The 20,019-nt window shown below is 58.0% G+C and overlaps 1 protein-coding gene across 1 annotated transcript; it reads left to right on the top strand.

The window, feature by feature from the left end:
• Positions 1-14,409: 14,409 nt before the first annotated feature.
• Positions 14,410-17,193, top strand: LRRC10 (leucine rich repeat containing 10). Its single transcript, XM_072742176.1, has one exon. The coding sequence runs from the start codon at positions 14,556-14,558 to the stop codon at positions 15,393-15,395; it is 840 nt and encodes a 279-aa protein (XP_072598277.1). The 5' UTR covers positions 14,410-14,555; the 3' UTR covers positions 15,396-17,193.
• Positions 17,194-20,019: the final 2,826 nt, after the last annotated feature.

The raw sequence follows: 20,019 nt of genomic DNA, 5'->3' as shown, positions 1-20,019 counted from the left end.
CTTGCCAGGCGACCCTCCCCCCGGAGGCATGGCTCAACCAAGGAGTCCCAATAGTGTCCACATGACTTGCAGCTCAGACAGCTGTAGATTTGGAAGGGGCCATGTAGACCACAGCCCGGCCCCCCAGTTTGGCCTAGAGGGAGACAGAGGACGCTCTCCTCCCCACTTTTTCTCTTTCCTCCCGCTCCTCAGTCATAGAGAGGGAGACGCGTTGCCCCTTCCTAACAGCCACTCTTTGAGGCTTTCTAACCAATAGCACCTTTTAGAACTATCACCACTTCCTGATTCTTAAGCTTCATCAGCGTCACAACTGTCGTCTCCCTTCAGTTTCTTTTTCTCTGTTTTTTTCTATCCATTCACCCCCTGGTCTCCCGCTTCGACTCCACCTGCCAGGTGGTACTCGTGTTCCCCGCTGCTTACTTCCCGCCACAGTTTACAAACTCCCACGGGGCAATCGCGGGTGTCTGCAGGTCCAGCCTGACACCCCCAGGCCTCCCGCGGGAAGGGGTCTGGGGGGGCTGATGCAGACATCGCCATCCTTTCTCCATCCACCCCCTGGTCTCGAACCCTGGAGACATCAGAAGCCAAGAGGACAAGGAACCTGCCTAACCGAATGCCAGGGAACCAAAGAATAACAAGGCCAGAGTGTGTTTCACTCGGACTCCTGAGCAGAAATCCCAGTCGTGTCACAACAAGGACCGGTTACCGCGGCTGCCAGGTTGTTGGTGTGGGGTCAGACATTGGAGCTGGGAGGTGAAGGGGGTCCGGGACTGCATGACAGGGACAGGACAGGGACCAGCTCCCTCCAAGGAGCTGTTGGGGCAGTGGTGGGTCAGGGCCCCGACTTTGTGCACAGAGGCCATGTCCCAGGAGGGCGGCTCTTGCCACCTCTATCATCACCACGCGGGACTTAAATAAAGTGACTCCAATCGCTACCGTTTATCGAGTGCTCATGGGCCCAAGCAGGCACGTGTGCGGTTCACGGAGAAGCTCACTCATCCCCCCAGGACCCCATGGGCCAGGGCACTGTTCTCGCCACTTTCAAGATGAGGAAAATAGGGCCTTTGGAAAAGTGAGGTGCTGTGACTTACAGTCACACAGCCAGAAGGTGGTGGAGCTCGGGTCCAGAGCTGGGTCCACCCGCCTCGAGAACCACCTTCTTACCCCGGGCCCTCCCTCCCTCCCCGAGTTGTGCCACAGGGAAGGCCCCGACCCTGCAGCCGTGTGCCCACAAACTGGAGGACGCCCCAAGGAAGCCAGGCCTGAGCGTCTCCAGCCTTGGCAGGCCCTGAGTCCTCCCTGCTGGTCTTAAGAAAAAAGAAAAAAAAAAAAGGATTTTATTTATTCATTCATTTATGAGAGAGGAGCGAGGGGCAGAGGGAGGGGGAGAGACTCTCAGGCCGACCTTGCACTCAGCACAGAGCCCAGGGCAGGGCCCTGAGTATACCCGGGAGGCCCACGCGGTCCCCTTCGTTCCCCTGACAGTAGAGAAGTCAGCAGGACCCGTCCCTCTTCCTCGTCCCCCACCTCTCCCAACACGCAGGGCCACAATCAGCACATCTTTACAAGACACGGCGCCCAGCTGGGCCACGCACGCTACGCGGCAGCCAGGACAGGGACGGTAGCTGGGAAATACTGGAAGAAATACTGCACGCGGATGGTTGTCTGTAGGGTCCAGAGTGGCAGCACCTGGGGAGGGACCGAAGCTCCCAAAGCATTAGGTAGAGACTGTGTGGTCGCTCCCTGATGCCGCACAGCTGAGTCAGCCCCCCCCCCCCCCCGCCCGGCACCCCCCCCCCCCCCCGGCCCGGAGGCTCCTGTACTTGGCTGTCTCCACTCAAGCCCCTCTAGTCTCCTCTCTCTGGCTTTACCTGTCGCTCAAATTCAAATACGTTTCTACGCAGCTGCTTTCAAAATATAATCAATTTTTGTTCGTAATTCCTTTGTCCAGAGAATTACTTAGTTGCCTCAATGTTTCATCAGACTCTGAGGGGCCTCCCATTCCCTCCTTGCACCAGACACTGAACAGTGACTCTCTCGGCCCCACGTGGTTGGGATCAGCCATAAATGCGAGCGAGCCACTGCCCACGCCAGAAACTTCCAGCCCCCGCATGAATGATCAGCTGGCCGCCGGGTCCACCCCACGGCAGCCCCAGCTGCACCTTAGATGCCACCCCCGCCCCCAGCCCCTGGCCCGGGAGGGCCATGAGGCCCAGGCCCCGGCTGCCCTCTCCTGCCCCTGGAGCTGGCTGTGCCTGATGCCCGCTCGCAGCTCAGCCAAGCGGAGGGCCCGTGAACGGCTCCGTCATCCAAGGATTTGGGGGTGACCAGCCCTCTCACACACCACACCGAAGAAGGCTGCTCTCTGCCCTCCCACTGTCCCTGTACTTCGGGGCCCACCGCCACTGAAAGCACATTTTTTTTATTCTATTAAAGATTTTATTTACTTATTCATAAAAGACACAGAGAGAGAGAGAGGCAGAGACCCAGACAGAGGGAGAAGCAGGCTCCATGCAGGGAGCCCGAATGGGACTCGATCCCCAGACTCGGGGGTCACACCCTGGGCTGAAGACCAAGCTAAACCGCTGAGCCACCGGGCTGCCCCGGAAACATATTTTAAATGGAGAAATGTAAAATTTACCTGGTATTTAAAGACTCCCACATCCTGTCTTTCAGCGTCTCCCCCTCCAGCCGCGTTCTCCTCTTCTTGCCTCCAGGTACCCCCGAGCCCCGAGCCCCGAGCCCTGAGCTCGGGCAGCCGCACCGAGCACCCCGGAGGCTCGTCCTCTGACTCCGCCTCCCCTGGGGAGCGGGCCCTTCCTGCACCTGGGCCCCTGTGAGCAGCGGAGGGGGCAGGCGGGGCCTGGGGACCCAGGACCCTGGAACGTCCGCGTGCTGGCAAGGGAGAAATTGTGGGATCTGTACAGTCTTAGAACCTCGGGAACAAAGAGAAGTAAAAGTCGTTACTGCTGGGGAGGTGGTTGCAGTTTTACATACCAACTAAATCCTAAATAAACCCCTCAGCTTCTCACTAGAAGGAACTCTTAGAGAAGTGTATTTCTCCTCTTTGCTTTTCAAGATTTTATTTATTCATGAGAGACACAGAGAGAGGGAGAGGGAGAAGCGGGCTCCTTGCGGTGAGCGTGATGCGGGACTCGATCCGAGAACTCCGGGGATCAAGACCTGAGCCAAAGGCAGATGTTCAATCACTGAGCCCCCCCCAGGCGTCCCTATTTTTTTTTCCTTTCATACGCTTCCCTGGGTCTCTCCCATCTTCCTGTCTCAGGCATTTTCTATCTTTCCTTCACCCTACAAAGCCCGGGCCTCACCCCCACAGTGACAGTGCCTCCCCGGCCCAGTAGACGCACCCATCCCCGCAATCACAGTGGGGAACTTGCAAACAATTAACTGCCCCTGTCCTTCCCACTGTAATCCTAGAGGATTTAGCACCCCTGGGTTGAAGTTAGAGGACCTTAGGGCGCCTACTCTCCCCACACCTGCTCCTCTACCAGGTAATTTTGGAATAAGCACCACAACCGTAAAAGCTCCTAACTAGGGGGAGCTGGGGGGCTCAGCGGTTGAGCCCCTGCCTTCGGCCCAGGGCATGACCCCGGGGTCCTGGAATCAAGTCCCGCATCGGGCTCTCTGCATGGAACCTGCTTCTCCCTCTGCCTGTGTCTCTGCCTCCCTCTGTGTGTCTCTCATGGATAAATAAATGAAATCTTAAAAAAAAAAAAAAAAACCCTCCCAAGAGTCAGATTCGGATCTGATTCCACGCGCCCTTCCCTCAACTCATCACGTGCATGACCCACAACAGTTTCTGAAGTGCCGGGGTTAACAGCGACAAGCAAGGCTTTCCCTCACGTCATCTCACGCCGCTATCTCATGGAGAGCCTCAGTCCCTTCAAACACGTTCTCCTTTCCTTAGCTCTGTGAGCCCTAACATTTAGGACAGTCGTTCCCACCGAAATGGCCACTGAGTCAAAAGAAGCATTTCGAGGATGCCAGGCTTGTCCTCTCAATGCGAGTCATACAAAACCCAGGAGAAGGGTCCCAGCCGCCTGGCACAGCTCGAGACAGGTGACCCCAGCAAACACCACCTGTTTCCAACCCCCCTTCACACCTCTGCCCAGCAGGTCTCAGCAAAGGCCAATGAAAGACGGAAGCAACTTCCCAGGAAAGTAGAGGCACGACAACCACGTTGGCCCTAATTACTCAGTTAACCCGGGCCGAGGGCTCTAGCTTTGTGTCCTGTTGTTTTGTTTCTGAATTAATTCAGGAAATAGGCCCCAGCCTCTTTGCCACGGGTAGGTTTGGCCAGATGGTGGCCTGGAACCACCTTCTCAGAGCCTCTAGTTTTATTTTTATTTTTAATTAATTACTTTATTTATTTATTGAGCCTCTAGTTTTAAATGTTCACCTAACAGAGTCAGCAAAGGGGATGCTGCACCTTGTATCCTGGAACAGGTAAGAACATTGCTGAAACAGATTCTGAACAGGGATGCCTGGGAGGCTCAGCGGTTGAGCACCTGCCTTTGGCTTAGGTCGTGACCCCCGGGTCCCGGGATCAAATCCCATATGGGGCTCCCTGCACGGAGCCTGCTTCTCCCTCTGCGTGGGTCTCTGCCTCTCTCTCTGGGTCTCTCATGAATAAATAAATAAAATCTTTTTTTAAAAAGGAAAGAAAAATAGATTCTGTACAGAAATGCTAGTGTGTCCCCTCAGCTTCTCCGTCCAGGCGACTGGTCCTCAGCTGGAGGCGACGCTGCACCCAGGAGATGCCAGGCCATGTCTGGGGGTGTCTGGATGGTCACACTGGCATGTGGTGAGTGGAGTCGGGGCGTTGCTAGCCATCCTACCGGGCGCCCCATGGATCTCCCGACCACCGAGCAGCCCCAAGCACCCAGTCAGGACTCTGACCTCGGGACCCTGACCTCGGGACCCTGACCTTGGCCAGCAGCTTCAAGTGAGAGCAGCGTCAGGGAGACTAGTGAGGAGAGACGAGAGGACTCGGGGCCGGAGAGCAGGTGCACCCAGTGCCCCAAACCCGTGGGCACTTGGGCCCCGGGCCATCAGCACCTGCCCACGGAAAGGGGCCACCGGTAGGTCAGCCCCGGAGAACTGGGCACCGCCCCTGAGCCCCCCTCGCCCCCGTGGACAACGCTGCACTTCCCCAACCATGTGGCCCCTGCACACAGGGTGACCCTCGAGGGCCTCGAGGGCCTTCCACGGATGTGCAGCACCTGGCGGGGCTTCCCGAAGGGTCCTGAGAAAGTGCCCAACGCGTCCCTCCGTCCCACACCCTCAGTGGCAATTACCACCCCGCCCACTCCCTCCCTGGAGCTGAACCCCAGCGGCTCCCCTGCCAGCCCAGCAGGGGGGATGGGGGACCGGAAGCACCGGCAGGGCAAGCGCCAGGGCAGGAGCGCCACCCCGCCGGCGAGGTCCCAGAGGCCTGAGTCCCTGGCTTGGGTCCGCGGACCCCAGGCCGCCACCTGACCTCCGCTGCTGCCGCCGTCCAGTGCCCCCCGCTTCACCGTCCCCGCCCCCAGGGCCCCGGCCGGTGGCTGCCCGGGGTGTCGTATAGTCACCCGGGGGCAGGGGCCAGTGGCTTTCCTAAAGCGTCGCAGCCGTGGGCAGCCCATGGGGGGCCGGAGGGGCCGTGGCCTCACCTGTGCAAGCACCGGAGTGCAGGGCGCAACGTCAGCTCCTGCTCTGGGTGCTGAAGCTGCACAGGGGTGCGGGGGGTTGGGTAAGGAATAAACAGCAGGAGCCAACTCATGGTCACAGGCCTACCCCTGCCCTGCACATGCACCACGAGCCACACTTGCCCAGGTCACCCCACTTGGTGCTCACTCCTACCACGGCCCCTGTGCTACTGTTTTCCCCTTTTAATAAATGAGGAAGTCGGTGAGGTCAGCGACATGATTTTCTCTGAGGAGGAGGAGGAGGAGGCCGGCCTGCTCCAGGTGGTCCCCTTCCAGGGCCTCAAGAGAGACATAAGCCACCCCACGGGGGATGGAGAATTTAAACACGTGTGGTTTTCATTGTAAAAGTAAACACATTATTTTGGAGAAATTGGAAAGAAAAACAAATCGCCCCTGTGAAAACTACTGTTCGCATCTTAACACGCTTCCTTTCCATCCTTTTTTTTTTTGTCTCCTTGCCATGTCTTTTTCCTAAGTGAAGTCTAGGCATAGCATAAATTTTTCACTGAAGGATATGCTCAAAGGTTTTTCTCTTCGGGAATTTTCTGTTCTTAGGGACGTCTGGGGGGCTCAGAGGTTGAGAGCCTGCCTTCAGCCCAGGGCGTGACCCCGGGGTCCTGGGATCAAGTCCCGCATGGGGCTCCCTGTGTGGGGCCTGCTTCTCCCTCTGCCTGAGTCTCTGCCTCTCTCTCTGGGTCTCATAAATAAGTAAATTAAAAAAAAATTTTTTTAAGGATTTTCCATTCTAAGGTGACACTTCCCATTCCCTCGGCACAGCACAGGCCGTTACTTGGACACCCAGGATCTATGGGCCCAGGCTCTTCGCCCCAGGCCCTGCAGCCCTCGGCCGCCCGTGTCCACCTCCCCCCCCCCCACCCCGCCCCGGGGACCCAGGGTGGCAGTGGGACCTCAGCGCGGGCCTCGGGCGGTGCAGCCAAGGGCACGGCCCTCAGCGTGGCAGTGGGGGTGAGCCCTGGGGACTCACAGCCACCTCACGCCGGCAGAGGTTAGCGGGGACCCTCTGGGGGGCCCCAGGCAGTGACCCAGGCCTGCCCCCAGCTCAGTGACCGAGAACTGGGAACTGTCCCGCTCCCGCCCAGAATCGGGTGATGGTTCAGGCCCCACAGGCTTGTCAGGAGAGGACAGTGCACATCCACCTGAGTGGGGACCGAGCTCCGCAAGCAGCGGCCCTTGTTCTAGGGGGCAGGGGAGCCCGGTGCCCCGAGACAGCCCACGCGGGCTTCTAGAACACCTGGGGCAGCTGTCCCCGCAGCAGGTGGCTGGCGACCGCTGGGCCTTGGGTGGGAGGCACAGACCCATCCCCCCACCCCCACCCCATGCCCCCCACTTCCACCCTCCCACCCCAACACCTGCACCTCCCCTCTGGGCCTCTTCCCCGCACCGCTTCCCTGGAGCGCAGGGGGGTGGGGGGAGGGGGGCTCGGGTTCCCAAAGAATCAGGCTGAAGAAGTAGGATGGCTGCGGGGAGCTGAAACAGGGTGTTGGGAGCCCCCCGCTGCACCAGGCGTGCCCCCCTCCCAGCTCCTGGACTGTGGGGACCCAACGGGGTCTCGGGAGCAGACCGGAGAAGCTGGTGCGTTGGGGGGGACCCTCGGACTCCAGGCGGTGGTTCTTTACCTACGGATCCAGCAATATGTTTCCCTTTCAGTTATTTATTGTTTAAAGATTTTGTGTATTTATTCGTGAGAGACCCAGAGAGAGAGACGCGGGCGGAGGGAGGAGCAGGTGCCTGCGGGGAGCCCGGGTCATGCCCAGATGCCCAAGGGCTGCCCCCTGTTAACACTTTAACAACAAACAGGCCCAAGCAGCAGGTACCAACTGATTTACCCCCCTTTGAGGCCCCAGGAAGGTGAGTCTGGGGCCCCCCTCCCGAGGCCAGGGGGGCCGCAGAGTGGGTAAGCCTCGTGGGGTGCAGCTGCCCCGGCGTCCATGCGTTGTCAGGGCGTCCTGGCCGTGACCCCCTGGTGGCCCCCTCTTGCTGGCGCCCGGCAGACACCCTGAAGCCCCAGGCTAGACCCCGTGGGGCAAGCCCGAGGGAGGGGGTCCCCCCGTCCGTCCGCTGCAGCCTGGGCCTGGACCAAGGACAGCCAAGGCCACCGGCCCGACCCCTGCAAACACCTGCTGCCCCCACCGTGCCCCGCTGCCCCCCCTGCGGGCCGTCCAGGGCCCCCCTCGTGGGCTGCGCCTCAGGGGGCACAGGCAGAAGGGCCCGACGGGGTGGCAGGAGCCACCGTGGGGACAGGACGGGCTGCCCAACGAGCCAGGGCCCCCAGCCTGAAGTCTCCCTGTCAGTGTGTCCCGGGCTGCGGGCGCGTGGGAGCGGACCCCGCGGGGAGCCGGGGCGCAGCCTTCCCCCCCACCCCCGCGCACCCCGAGACCCGCCGAGCCCCCGGGGGACAGAGCGTGGATGCGAGTAGCGCTCACAGGGGCGCCCTCCGCTGAACCTGACGGTGGTCCCCAGCCCCCCTGACCCGGTGACTCCACGGGGCCACGTCGCAAGGGGGTAGCTTGGCGGCGTCGGGTCACCTGCACCGCGTGCTCGGCTCACGGGTCGGGCGACTCCGCCGGGTCAGCTCCACCTGTCGCCTGTAACGTCCTCGCCCCAATGGGCGGCGGCGCGGGTGCGCTGGGTGGAGGGGTGCGCGCTGGGTGGGGGGGCGCGGGGTAGCGGGGTGCGCTGGATGGAGAGGGGCGCAGGGTGGAGGGTGCGCTGGGTGGAGGGGGCGCGGGGTGGAGGGGGGCGCGCTGGGTGGGGGGGCGCGGGGTAGCGGGGTGCGCTGGATGGAGAGGGGCGCAGGGTGGAGGGTGCGCTGGGTGGAGGGTGCGCTGGGTGGAGGGGTGCGCTGGGTGGAGGGGTGCGCGCTGGGTGGGGGGGCGCGGGGTAGCGGGGTGCGCTGGATGGAGAGGGGCGCAGGGTGGAGGGTGCGCTGGGTGGGGGGGTGCGCTGGGTGGAGGGGTGCGCGCTGGGTGGGGGGGCGCGGGGTAGCGTGGTGCGCTGGATGGAGAGGGGCGGAGGGTGCGCTGGGTGGAGGGGTGCGCTGGGTGGAGGGGTGCGCGCTGGGTGGGGGGCGCGGGGTAGCGGGGTGCGCTGGATGGAGAGGGGCGCAGGGTGGAGGGTGCGCTGGGTGGGGGGGCGCGGGGTAGCGGGGTGCGCTGGATGGAGAGGGGCGCAGGGTAGAGGGTGCGCTGGGTGGGGGGGCGCGGGGTAGCGGGGTGCGCTGGATGGAGAGGGGCGCAGGGTGGAGGGTGCGCTGGGTGGGGGGGCGCGGGGTAGCGGGGTGCGCTGGATGGAGAGGGGCGCAGGGTGGAGGGTGCGCTGGGTGGAGGGGGCGCGGGGTGGAGGGGTGCGCGCTGGGTGGGGGGGCGCGGGGTAGCGGGGTGCGCTGGATGGAGAGGGGCGCAGGGTGGAGGGTGCGCTGGGTGGAGGGTGCGCTGGGTGGAGGGGTGCGCTGGGTGGAGGGGTGCGCGCTGGGTGGGGGGGCGCGGGGTAGCGGGGTGCGCTGGATGGAGAGGGGCGCAGGGTGGAGGGTGCGCTGGGTGGGGGGGTGCGCTGGGTGGAGGGGTGCGCGCTGGGTGGGGGGGCGCGGGGTAGCGTGGTGCGCTGGATGGAGAGGGGCGGAGGGTGCGCTGGGTGGGGGGGTGCGCTGGGTGGAGGGGTGCGCGCTGGGTGGGGGGGCGCGGGGTAGCGGGGTGCGCTGGATGGAGAGGGGCGCAGGGTGGAGGGTGCGCTGGGTGGGGGGGTGCGCTGGGTGGAGGGGTGCGCGCTGGGTGGGGGGGCGCGGGGTAGCGTGGTGCGCTGGATGGAGAGGGGCGGAGGGTGCGCTGGGTGGAGGGGTGCGCTGGGTGGAGGGGTGCGCGCTGGGTGGGGGGCGCGGGGTAGCGGGGTGCGCTGGATGGAGAGGGGCGCAGGGTGGAGGGTGCGCTGGGTGGGGGGGCGCGGGGTAGCGGGGTGCGCTGGATGGAGAGGGGCGGAGGGTGCGCTGGGTGGAGGGGTGCGCTGGGTGGAGGGGTGCGCGCTGGGTGGGGGGCGCGGGGTAGCGGGGTGCGCTGGATGGAGAGGGGCGCAGGGTGGAGGGTGCGCTGGGTGGGGGGGCGCGGGGTAGCGGGGTGCGCTGGATGGAGAGGGGCGCAGGGTGGAGGGTGCGCTGGGTGGAGGGGGCGCGGGGTAGCGGGTGCGCGCTGGGTGGAGGGGGCGCGGGGTAGCGGGTGCGCGGGGTGGCGGGGGCGCTGGTTACCCAGAGCGGAGCTGGACGGAGGCGGGAGGCGAAGTCCTTCCCGGCCCGACTCCGCGCCGCGCGATCCAGCCCCGACGGGAAGGTCGTTTGCGCCTCGACTCTCCCGCGCCCTCGGGCCCGACGTGCGCCCTCCCGCCCCCGTCTCCCCCCTCCCGCGTCTCGGCTCCAGTGGCCGAGAGAGCCCAGCAGCCCAACTGGTCCCCGGCGTCGCGGGCCCGCGTCAGCCCCGAGCCCCCCACGGCTTCCGGGTCTCACCCCGGGGCCAAGTTAGCGGAGGGTCCGACCCCCCCCCCCCCCTCCCCCGAGCCCCGAAGGCCCGCAAGGCAAGGCCGAGCGCTGGCGGCGGGAGACCGGAGGTCTGGGCGGGCTGGGGGAAGCGCAGAGGGGCGGCCCCGGGCAGGGGAGGGGCAGGCTCCCCCCAGAGGACGCAGCGCCCTGCGCCCTGGCACTCCCACAGAGCAGCGGTAACCTCAGGGCGCCCAGGTGGCTCTGCGGTGGAGACAGGCGCACGAACACCGCACACACATGCCCGCCACACACACACGCACGCCACACACGTACACATACTCACATGCAGATGTGCACACACACCACACAGCACACACAGGTACACATGCACACATGCAGATGTGCACACATACACATGCACAGATGCATATATGCACACACAGCACACCCATGCACACCACACACAGGTACACGTGCACACATGTACACACACATGCACACCACGCACGTACACATGCAGATATGCACACACAGCACACACATGCATGTCGCACACACAAAGATGCAGATATGCACACCACACAGACACAGGTACACATGCACGCACGCAGATATATGCATGTATGCAGATATGCACACACACGCACAGAGCACACACATACATGCAAATACCCATATTGTGTACACACACGTGCATACACTACACATAAACACCACACACACGAATATGCATGTACACACACAGATGAGCACATGCATATACATGTACACACACACACACACACACACACACACACTTTGCTTCCAGGGAACATTTCAGGGCTGAGGGGAGAGATTCCAGTACAAAGACCCCGAGACTTAGCTCTTTGTAGGACTTAGTGAAAAGGGTAGGAGAGACTCAGTTTCCTGGAACAGTGACCGCAACACCAGGTGATACATGCATGACAAGACCTCGACGTCGTGGTGCTGCGGTGGAGCAGGAAGGAGAGGCCTCTGTTCCTGGCCTGGCCTTGCACTTGCTCCAAGACCTACAGACTGTATTATTTAAAGATCTTATGTATTTATTTATTGAACTGATTGATTGAGAGGAGAGCACACGTGTGTGCAGGGGGAGGGGGAGAGAGACTCTTAAGCAGGTACTAGCCCAGGGCACAGGGGCCGGTGGAGGGCAGGGTGGGGGCTGGAGGGCACGGGGGGGGGGCGGTGGAGGGCAGGGGGAGTGGAGGGCATGGTGGGAGGTAGAGGGCACAGGGTGGGCAGGGGGTGGAGGGCACGAGGTGGGGCTGCACGGCCACAGGTGATGGGGGGAACCGCAAGGGAACCCAGGTAGCAGGCACGACGAGGGTGCAGCGGTCCAGAGCGGTGGGAGCAGTGAGGAGGCGGTGGGTGTGGGCTGCCGAGGCCCCCAGCTCCCACCCCCGGGCCCCGAGGGGTGGGCAGGGGTGCCCCTGGAACCAGCAGCCGGCGGGGACAGGCTGTGTCCCCACCCCCGGCGGTCACTCTCTGTGGCTTTTCACAGCTGTCTCCCCAATTTTAGTCCTTAGCCCGACTGAGCCCCGAACCTGGGCGGGGGCTCATGGAGGTCACAGGGGTCCCGTGATGCCTGTTAGAGTCACGGACGTTTGCGGCTAGAGACCACGTGGTCTTCCCAGTGAATTGGGGGGTCACGTGGGCCTAGACATGGCACGGAGCCCCCAGGTCCCTGCCGCCCGCACCTGCGCCCAGCCCTAGGCCCTCGAGGTCCCTGGCAGCCGCCGCTGCCCTGTGGCATCGTGTGCTCCACGAGGTCACCTGTGTGTCCTGTTAGCCTCAGGCTGCCCCCGCCTACAGCGTGGTGGGTGCTCGGCACGTCCTGGAGCCTCGGGGTTCTCACCTGGGACCTGGGGAGGAAACCCATCTGAGGGGCGCCGAGGTGGCTCAATGGGCCTGCGGCTCCTGATCTTGGCTCAGGTCACGATCTCAGGGTCGTGGATCGAGCCCCGACGGGCTCCATGTCCCCTGCTCGCACACACTCTAAGTAAGTACATGCTAGAAAAAAGAGATTTACATGGCAGGTGTTCTGAGAAGAGCCGGTACACGCAGAGCACCTGGCGCAGTGCTTAGCACCTAGCAAATCAGTTACAAACACTAACCGGCAGCGGTCAGAGTTCTCGGTCTTTCCAGGCACAACCAGGCAGCTGCCTGAGGACCAGCTGTGGTCACCGGGGCCCCGGGTGAATACAGAGGCAAAGCCCAGGCCCCGGGGCGCTGGTTACTAGAGGCCGAATCCACAAGGCAAGGAGGCCCGAGAGAACAGCCTTTGACCTCCGAAGCGCAGGAAGCCCAAGGACGTCCCGCCGGTGGCGGGGACCGGGAGGGAAGCCGGGCAGCGGGCCTGCACCACCTGCCTCGCGGGCAGCCCGGCACAGCGGCCACTCATCGGGGTGCCCGGGTGCCCTTCTGGGCTCCGCTCAGTCTCCCACGAGCACCTGAGCAGTAGAGGCCCTGCAGGAGGCGACCATGGCCCAGGCTCCCCCAGCAACCCCCAACCAGCCGAATGACAGGCAGGCTGATGGACTGTTTTAAAACAGGTTTAAAATCAATGTAATATAAATAAATAAATAAATAAATAAATAAATAAATAAATAAATAAATAAATAAATAAAAATAAATAAATAAAATCAATGTAATTTAGGGCAGCCTGGGTGGCTCAGTGGCTTAGCACCTCCTTCAGCCCAGGGCGTGATCCTGGAGACCCAGGATCCAGTCCCACGTCGGGCTCCCTGAGTGGCACCTGCTTTTCCTCTGCCTGTGTCTCTCATGGATAAATATTTAAAAATCTTTAAAAAAATAAACATAACTTAGAAAAAAGCCATTCAAACAGTCCAAGAGGGCACCTGCAGAAGGACGGAAAGGTCAGGATTCCTATCTCCCCCAAACCTTCGGGCAAAGACTCCCCAGAGTTATGTCTCTGAGAGCTTTTACGCATATATACAGGGATCTGTACCTATTTCTTTCACAGATGGACTCGTGCCTCCCCGCCCCCCGATTTCATTCATTTACCCTGAATATCTTTGCATATCGGTCGGTGTAGATTTACCTACTTATTTTCAACAACTGCTCTATTTATTCATATTAAGATACTGCGACAGATACAGACGCTCTCAGAGCTGGGTGCCTTAACCGGAGTGAGGTTTATTTCTCATCTATCTAAATCCAGTTGGTGATAACAGGGGACGTGTTCCAATCCTGGCGCCTATTCGGGGTCCGGGGTGACCGAGGCCCTGCCGGCTTCAACGTGTGACTTCCACACGGGGGCTTCTAAGGTCACCCTGTGGTGTTGCCATCCGGCAGGCAGACGGGGTGGGAGTGGAGGAAGGCGAGCTTGGTTCTACATGAGCCAGGCCTAGAGGAGACGCGTGTCACTTGTGCCCACATCCCGCTGGCAAGGACCCTTGTGCCCGAGGCTGGCACCAGGAAATGTCGGGGCCGGACATTTCCTACAGCTGCTCCCTACAGCTCGACACTGTGGAAGAAGAGCACAAACCTTCGGTTGGCCACTACCCCAGTCTCCGCGCAGACGCACCGTAGAAATACATCCTTCAGGAGCCTGGCGTCCCTCTCCTCTCTCCTGCTTTTCTCCTTGTCCTTTGTCAAAAGGCAAACTGTGAAACTGTGGAAAACTATTCCCTGGCTGAGCACGTGCACTGCTTCAGATCCACGGGGGAGGAAGGGCGCTATCAAGGGAAAGCCCCTGAAAGATGCGTGTCCGTGACCCCGAGACACGCGTGAGGGCCCGCGCGTGCTCAGGCCCGCGGTGGCGGGGTGCTCGCTCCGCCTGTACGAGCAGAGCTGCAGGCTCCCAGGGCCCCAGCGGAGGCTGTTTACACTTACGGTGCCTCCGCATAACGGAACACGGGTGGTTAACATAATTGCGTAGATACCTGCAAACACACAAAAATACATCCATACGTTATAAAGGTTAGACTCCCCAGCGGGGTAAACGAATTTTTTAAGATAAACTGGTGACTTGGGGGCACAAAGGCTGGGGGATACGCGTGAGCGTGGGCACAGTACTCAGCCCTGGGGAACAGGCCGCTTTCCTCCGTCACACCTTCACGTATCGGCCAAATGGTTTATCGTTGGAAAAAAAGAGTGGTGCTATTTTCAGCTTGAAAGGAACAGTCCAAAAAAAAAAAAATGTAGATAAAGGCGGCTGGGGCTCAGGTCCCTGAGAGCGAGTACGTGAGGCTGGCCTGGGCGGCCCGGCCCGCGTGTCGCGCCTGTCACCCAGCACTCAGGCGGCTGTCACGAGCACCCCGCGGTGCTGACGGGAGCCGCCCGGTTATAACGGGAGAGGAGGGTGGGCCTCAGCGCGGGCGGCCATGGGCGACGCCCTCAGGGCCCTGGCGGCCTGCGTCCCCGCCGACTGCTGCCGGGGCTCCGGGGCCAGAGACCCGCGGGACATGCCGCCCGACAGGACGGTGGACCTGAGCGGCCGGCAGCTCCGCCGTCTCCCGGCGCACGTGTGCTCCTTCCGGGAGCTGGCCAAGCTCTACCTGAGCGACAACCGCCTCAGCAGCCTGCCCCCTGAGCTGGCGCAGCTGCAGAACCTGCAGATCCTGGCCCTGGATTTCAATGACTTCAAGGCTCTGCCGCAAGCAGTGTGTACGCTGCAGCAGCTCTGCATCCTCTACCTGGGCAACAACAAGCTCTGCGGCCTGCCCGCCGAGCTGAGCCGGCTGCAGAGCCTCCGCACCCTGTGGATCGAGGCCAACTGCCTGGGCCGGCTGCCCGACGTGGTGTGCGAGCTGGCGGTCCTCAGGACCCTGCACGCCGGCTCCAACGGCCTGCGCGGCCTGCCGGGCCGGCTGCAGCGCCTGCGGGAGCTGCGGACCATCTGGCTCTCCGGCAACCTGCTCACCGACTTCCCTGCCGTGCTGCTGCACATGCCCTTCCTGGAGGTCATCGACGTGGACAGGAACAGCATCCGTCACTTCCCCAGCCTAGCCCACCTGTCCGGCTTGAAGCTGGTCATCTACGACCACAACCCTTGCAGGAACGCGCCCAGGGTGGCCAAAGGTGTACGCCGCGTGGGGAGGTGGGCCGAGGAGACGCCGGAGCCCGACCCCAGGAAGGCCAGACGCTATGCCTTGACCCAGGAGGACAGCCAGGAGGGAGAGGCACCTGTCCTGCCGTCTCTGCTGCTTCCTCCCAGCTCCTGACAGGCTTCCGTGTGGGTCAAGGCCAAGGACGGAGGTCCAGGCACCTTCCCGAGTTCTCCATGTGGGGCGCAGGGGCTTGCTCTGGGCCGCGGGGGGACTCTGACAGCGGGGACGGAGGAAAGGCCTCAACTGCACCAAGGAGTGGACGTTTGTGAGCAACAGCTGTGTGCTATGGGGAGCAGAACTTCTCTACAAGAAAGTCGGCCTGGCCAAACAGGTATCATGGGACACTGAAGAGCAAGAAGGCCTGGGACGTCTTGTCCTCCGCTGTCCAGAAGCGGCAGGTCACGAAGCTCATGAACTCCTCAAAGAAGGTATTTATTAGAGATTCACTGGAGTTCTGGTGGCCCGGCTCCAGCCCCTCTGCGGGTTATACTGGGTTTCTATGAATGGCCAAATGTGATCTGAAAGTATTACCAATTCAGGCCACGTACGAAGGACGCCTGTACAGTCAGGCTGACGGAGCTTCTCCCCGGCCGTTCAGTGACCGTGGAGAAGACCCTGATGAAAAGGCCTCCTGGTGGTCGGGCTGCCACTTGCCACTTGCCAGCGGCGCGTGCGGATTTAGCTTGCTCTCCCTCCAGGGCCTGACCCGAGGTCTGCCCTCCACTGCTTACTGTTCCTACAATGCCAGGTGGCCTGCAGAAAGCAGAAGGCCTCAGTGGCAGCATGGTCCCGCTATGATCAAACCTGCTGTGACCTGCCTGCCTCCATAGAGCAGAGGCCCCTGCTTCACGTTAACGAAGCCGAGCTGAGCTGAATCCCTTCGTGTAGGGAAACCACACTTCCAGAACCGTATTAGGATAAAGGTAGTAGGTGAAAAAGGTCTACTTGAAACGAGTGTCTGGAAATCGGAGTTGCGGGTTGTGGTGTACACAGGGCGCTTCTGCCTCCAGCCTCAAGCCTCCCAACCTTTGTTGTGATTTGGTTTGATTTTCGTAGATTGGGTCTTTTGATGGTCAGTGTAGAGCTTAGATATTTTGGCCATGTTTTTAAATGTGTAAATTAACGACCTTTTCCTCTTTCCACAAATATATCAACCTTCAAGATACTGCTGTCGGCGGGTGATTTAGTAATACAGTCCTTTATGATCTTGGACCTTTCCGCCAGGGACACAAAACATGTCACCATAACTAAAACAATGTGTGTGTAGCTTTTATTTATTTTGTGTGTGTGCGTAGCTTTTAGTTACTTTTGCCATAAAAGCATCTTAATCCAGCAAAGTTTGGTTCTAAAATGATACTGTAAGCAGACTATTTTTGTATGCTTTCCTACTATAAATACTTCTTGCTAAACCAGAGGAAGAACAGTTCCTTATCAGAATCTCTACTGCTACCTCCCAGTCTGTGGAGTATCTGCAACCCAGCGATTAGACTGCCAACAGATCCCTTTAATCATGGATGTAATAGGCTGTCAAATAGTTAACTCCTTTAGTAATGACTCCAGATTCCCATTAGGCAGCCAGGATTTATAGGTTCTTTTCGCAAGCCTGGAAAGAAACTGCACTCGGTTGATGCTAGGAACCTTATGCCAACAGAACTGCCTTCTGAGCTGTATCTACACTCAGCTTTATAGATGGATCGGACTTTTTTTGACCCTGTCTTCCTCCTCCCAAGATTAATAACGGGTCCACCTTTTCCCACACACCGATAAGCTACAGCCATGAAACAGAGTGAAGCCAACTAAGCTAAGTGGTCTGAATCAAATGTCAAATTATAAACATTTGGCACATAGTCAAGGGATTTTCTAAAATAATATGGAACAAACATTTCTCAAACAATAAAGTGTTCACCACTGACTCTGCTATCCAAAAATATTTTCACTATAGGATTTCAATGTTTTATTAAGTAACCATGTAAAGCATATTAACATTTGAAAAACCCCGTTTTCCTGAAATTGACAGAAAGTTAAAAATGGGGGAAATGAAGCACTGAAACCCAAAATGTGATGCAGCAGAGAAAAATCTCTTTCCAATTTTTTAAGATTTGAAAGAGAGCATTCGCATACACACGCATGAGGCGGGAGGGGCAGAAAAGAGAATCCTAAGCAGATTCCCTGATGAGTGTGGAGCCCAACACAATCCTGAGATCACAAATTTAGTGGAAACCAACAGTTGGACACCCATCTCACTGAGCCACCCAGGCACTAAAATCTGTAACATGGATTTTATGGAAATGAACCAAGTTTTCTTTTGTCCCAAAATGCAACATCGTGGGGGTGCCTGGGTGGCTCAATTGGTTAAGTCCTACTCTTAATCTCAGCGTAGGTCTTGATCTCAGGGTAGTGAGTTCAAGCTTTGCATTGGAGCCTACTTAAAAAAAAAAAAAAAAAAAGGAACATCACTAACAGTTTGCAATTTCACATTTAAAATAGCGGGGGTGGCGCCTGGGTGGCTCAATCAGTTGAGCATCCAGCTCTTGGTTTCAGCTCAGGTCATGATCTCATGGGTTGAGATGGAGCCTCATGCCAGGGCTCTGCGCTCAGCAAGGCTCTGCTTAAAGATTCTTTCTCCCTCTGCCCCTATCTAAAATAAATAAATCTGAAAAAAAAAAAAAAAAGTGGGCTTATGCCCTAAAAGTCAACTACAAATTTTAGCTAAAAGCACGTTATCAACTATACAGTAACTTAGAAGCAGTGTAGTAGGATGGCTGAGCCTTCCTAACTATGGGAGTTCAAATCCCAGCTTTGCCATTAACTGGTCATTTATCATCTCTGCACCTCAGTTTCCTTGTTATTCCTCAGTAAAATGGTAAATTTCCACCTCCAAGGGCACTGTAAGGATTAACCAAATTACTGTGCAAAATTTGCAAAGAACAGTGCCTGGCAAGTGACAGCTAATATTTATGTAACATGTTCCTTTACTAAGTATTGTACCACGCAGCACAGTACTTCTATTCACAAGCAGAACTCCTTGCCTGAAGGCAAAAATATGAGGACAATGGGACAAAAAGGCCTTTTCTGTCTTGGTAAAATTTTCAGCATCTATGGTCTTGAAGAACTAGAACAACAATGCAGTGAGAAATGTTTCTGGCTTATCCTTAGGGAAAACATACCAACATGATTACCAAGGATTTATTTTTTAATTTCTAAATGAAAATACTTTGCCCTTTTCCTATATTACTTTAGAATCTGCAAAATCACCAAAGTACTTGAAAATGTGAGACTGTTCCTTGACAGTCAACCCCTGTACCATGAGAGGCAAGAGTCACAGGACTAAAGACATGGCTGTGTGTCTGCTAGACAGGACTTTCTACCCCTTTGTCACTGTATATATATATATACCTTGTAATCTCACCACCATAGAAAGGGTATTAATGCTATTGAAAAAATTAAGTTTACAGGCTTTTCTTCCTTTCTGGACTACTTCTGGAGAAGAGAACAGGAAGCAGAAATTTACCTTTGGATCATCAGTTGTCTACTACAATACTACCAGGTTATCGGATTTTTGGAGATGTGATCATGCACTGAGCCCACAGGGTTAGGGGACAGACTGACACTTATGAACACCACTATTGGTCAGGTACTGCCTTCAGGTCTTGTGTAAATCAATTCATATAATCGTTTTAATACCCCTTTGAAAGAGGTGTTAGGTGCTGCTCAATTTAAAAATAAATCTGCCCCCCCCCCCCCAAATAAATAATACATCTGATGGGCGCCTGGGTGGCTCAGTTGGTTAAGCATCTGACTCATGATCTCAGGGTTGAGTACTGGGCTCCACGCCAGGCAATGAGCCTACTGAGAAAGAAAAGGAAAGAAAGAAAAACCCGAACTTGTTTGTTCTTGTTCATTTTCACAATATGAAATGTTCCATAGTAATTCTGATTTTAAAAAGTCAAAAAAAAAAAAGTCCTCTTTACATTTCTGTTGATGTTCTAATACACTGGAGTAGGTACAAAACAAGGCAGACTTTAGAAAAGGACTCTGCACAAGAGTATTCTGTTGACTTTTATCAGTCAAGGTCCTGGCAGGAAAATGCATTCATCCCACAGTTCATAAGGAGAGACCTTAACAGAGGACCTATTACTAGATAAGACTGGGGAGGTGGGGGTAGGGAATCAAGATAGTACCCAGACAACCAGATAGCAGCAGTCATCACCATGAGGTTAGAGAAACAGGGAACAGAAATGTCACCCTAATCTAATAAGAGCTAAAAGGCATGAAAAAAGGGACTGTCAAAGTCTAGTGACAGGTCTCACAGGGGTGCAGCCGTTTCCAGAGACAACACAAGCAGGAAGGAGGGATACCAATTCCCTACCCCAGATCCTGCCACTGCCCCTGCAGTTCCACCACAGGCAGCTGAGAGGTAGTCCGCGAGAAAAATGGGCCGATGGCCTCCGAGCAGCCAAAGAATGGATCCTGGCTTGAGGACAGGAAAAGGAGAAGAAACAGGATACAGATTTTCCTTCAAAGAAAAACTGAAGGCCACCTAGAATAAAGATCCTAAGCACACAATCTTTCATGTAGCTACTGTTTTTTTTTTTTTAATTTTTTTTTAATTTTTATTTATTTATGATAGTCACAGAGAGAGAGAGAGAGAGAGAGAGAGAGAGAGAGGCAGAGACACAGGCAGAGGGAGAAGCAGGCTCCATGCACCGGGAGCCTGATGTGGGATTCGATTCCGGGT

The sequence above is a fragment of the Vulpes vulpes genome, chromosome 16 (assembly GCF_048418805.1).
Source record: "Vulpes vulpes isolate BD-2025 chromosome 16, VulVul3, whole genome shotgun sequence".
Taxonomy (NCBI): domain Eukaryota; kingdom Metazoa; phylum Chordata; class Mammalia; order Carnivora; family Canidae; genus Vulpes; species Vulpes vulpes.
The sequence above is the reverse complement of the archived record's forward strand: the minus strand, read 5'-3'. Positions and strand labels throughout refer to the sequence as shown.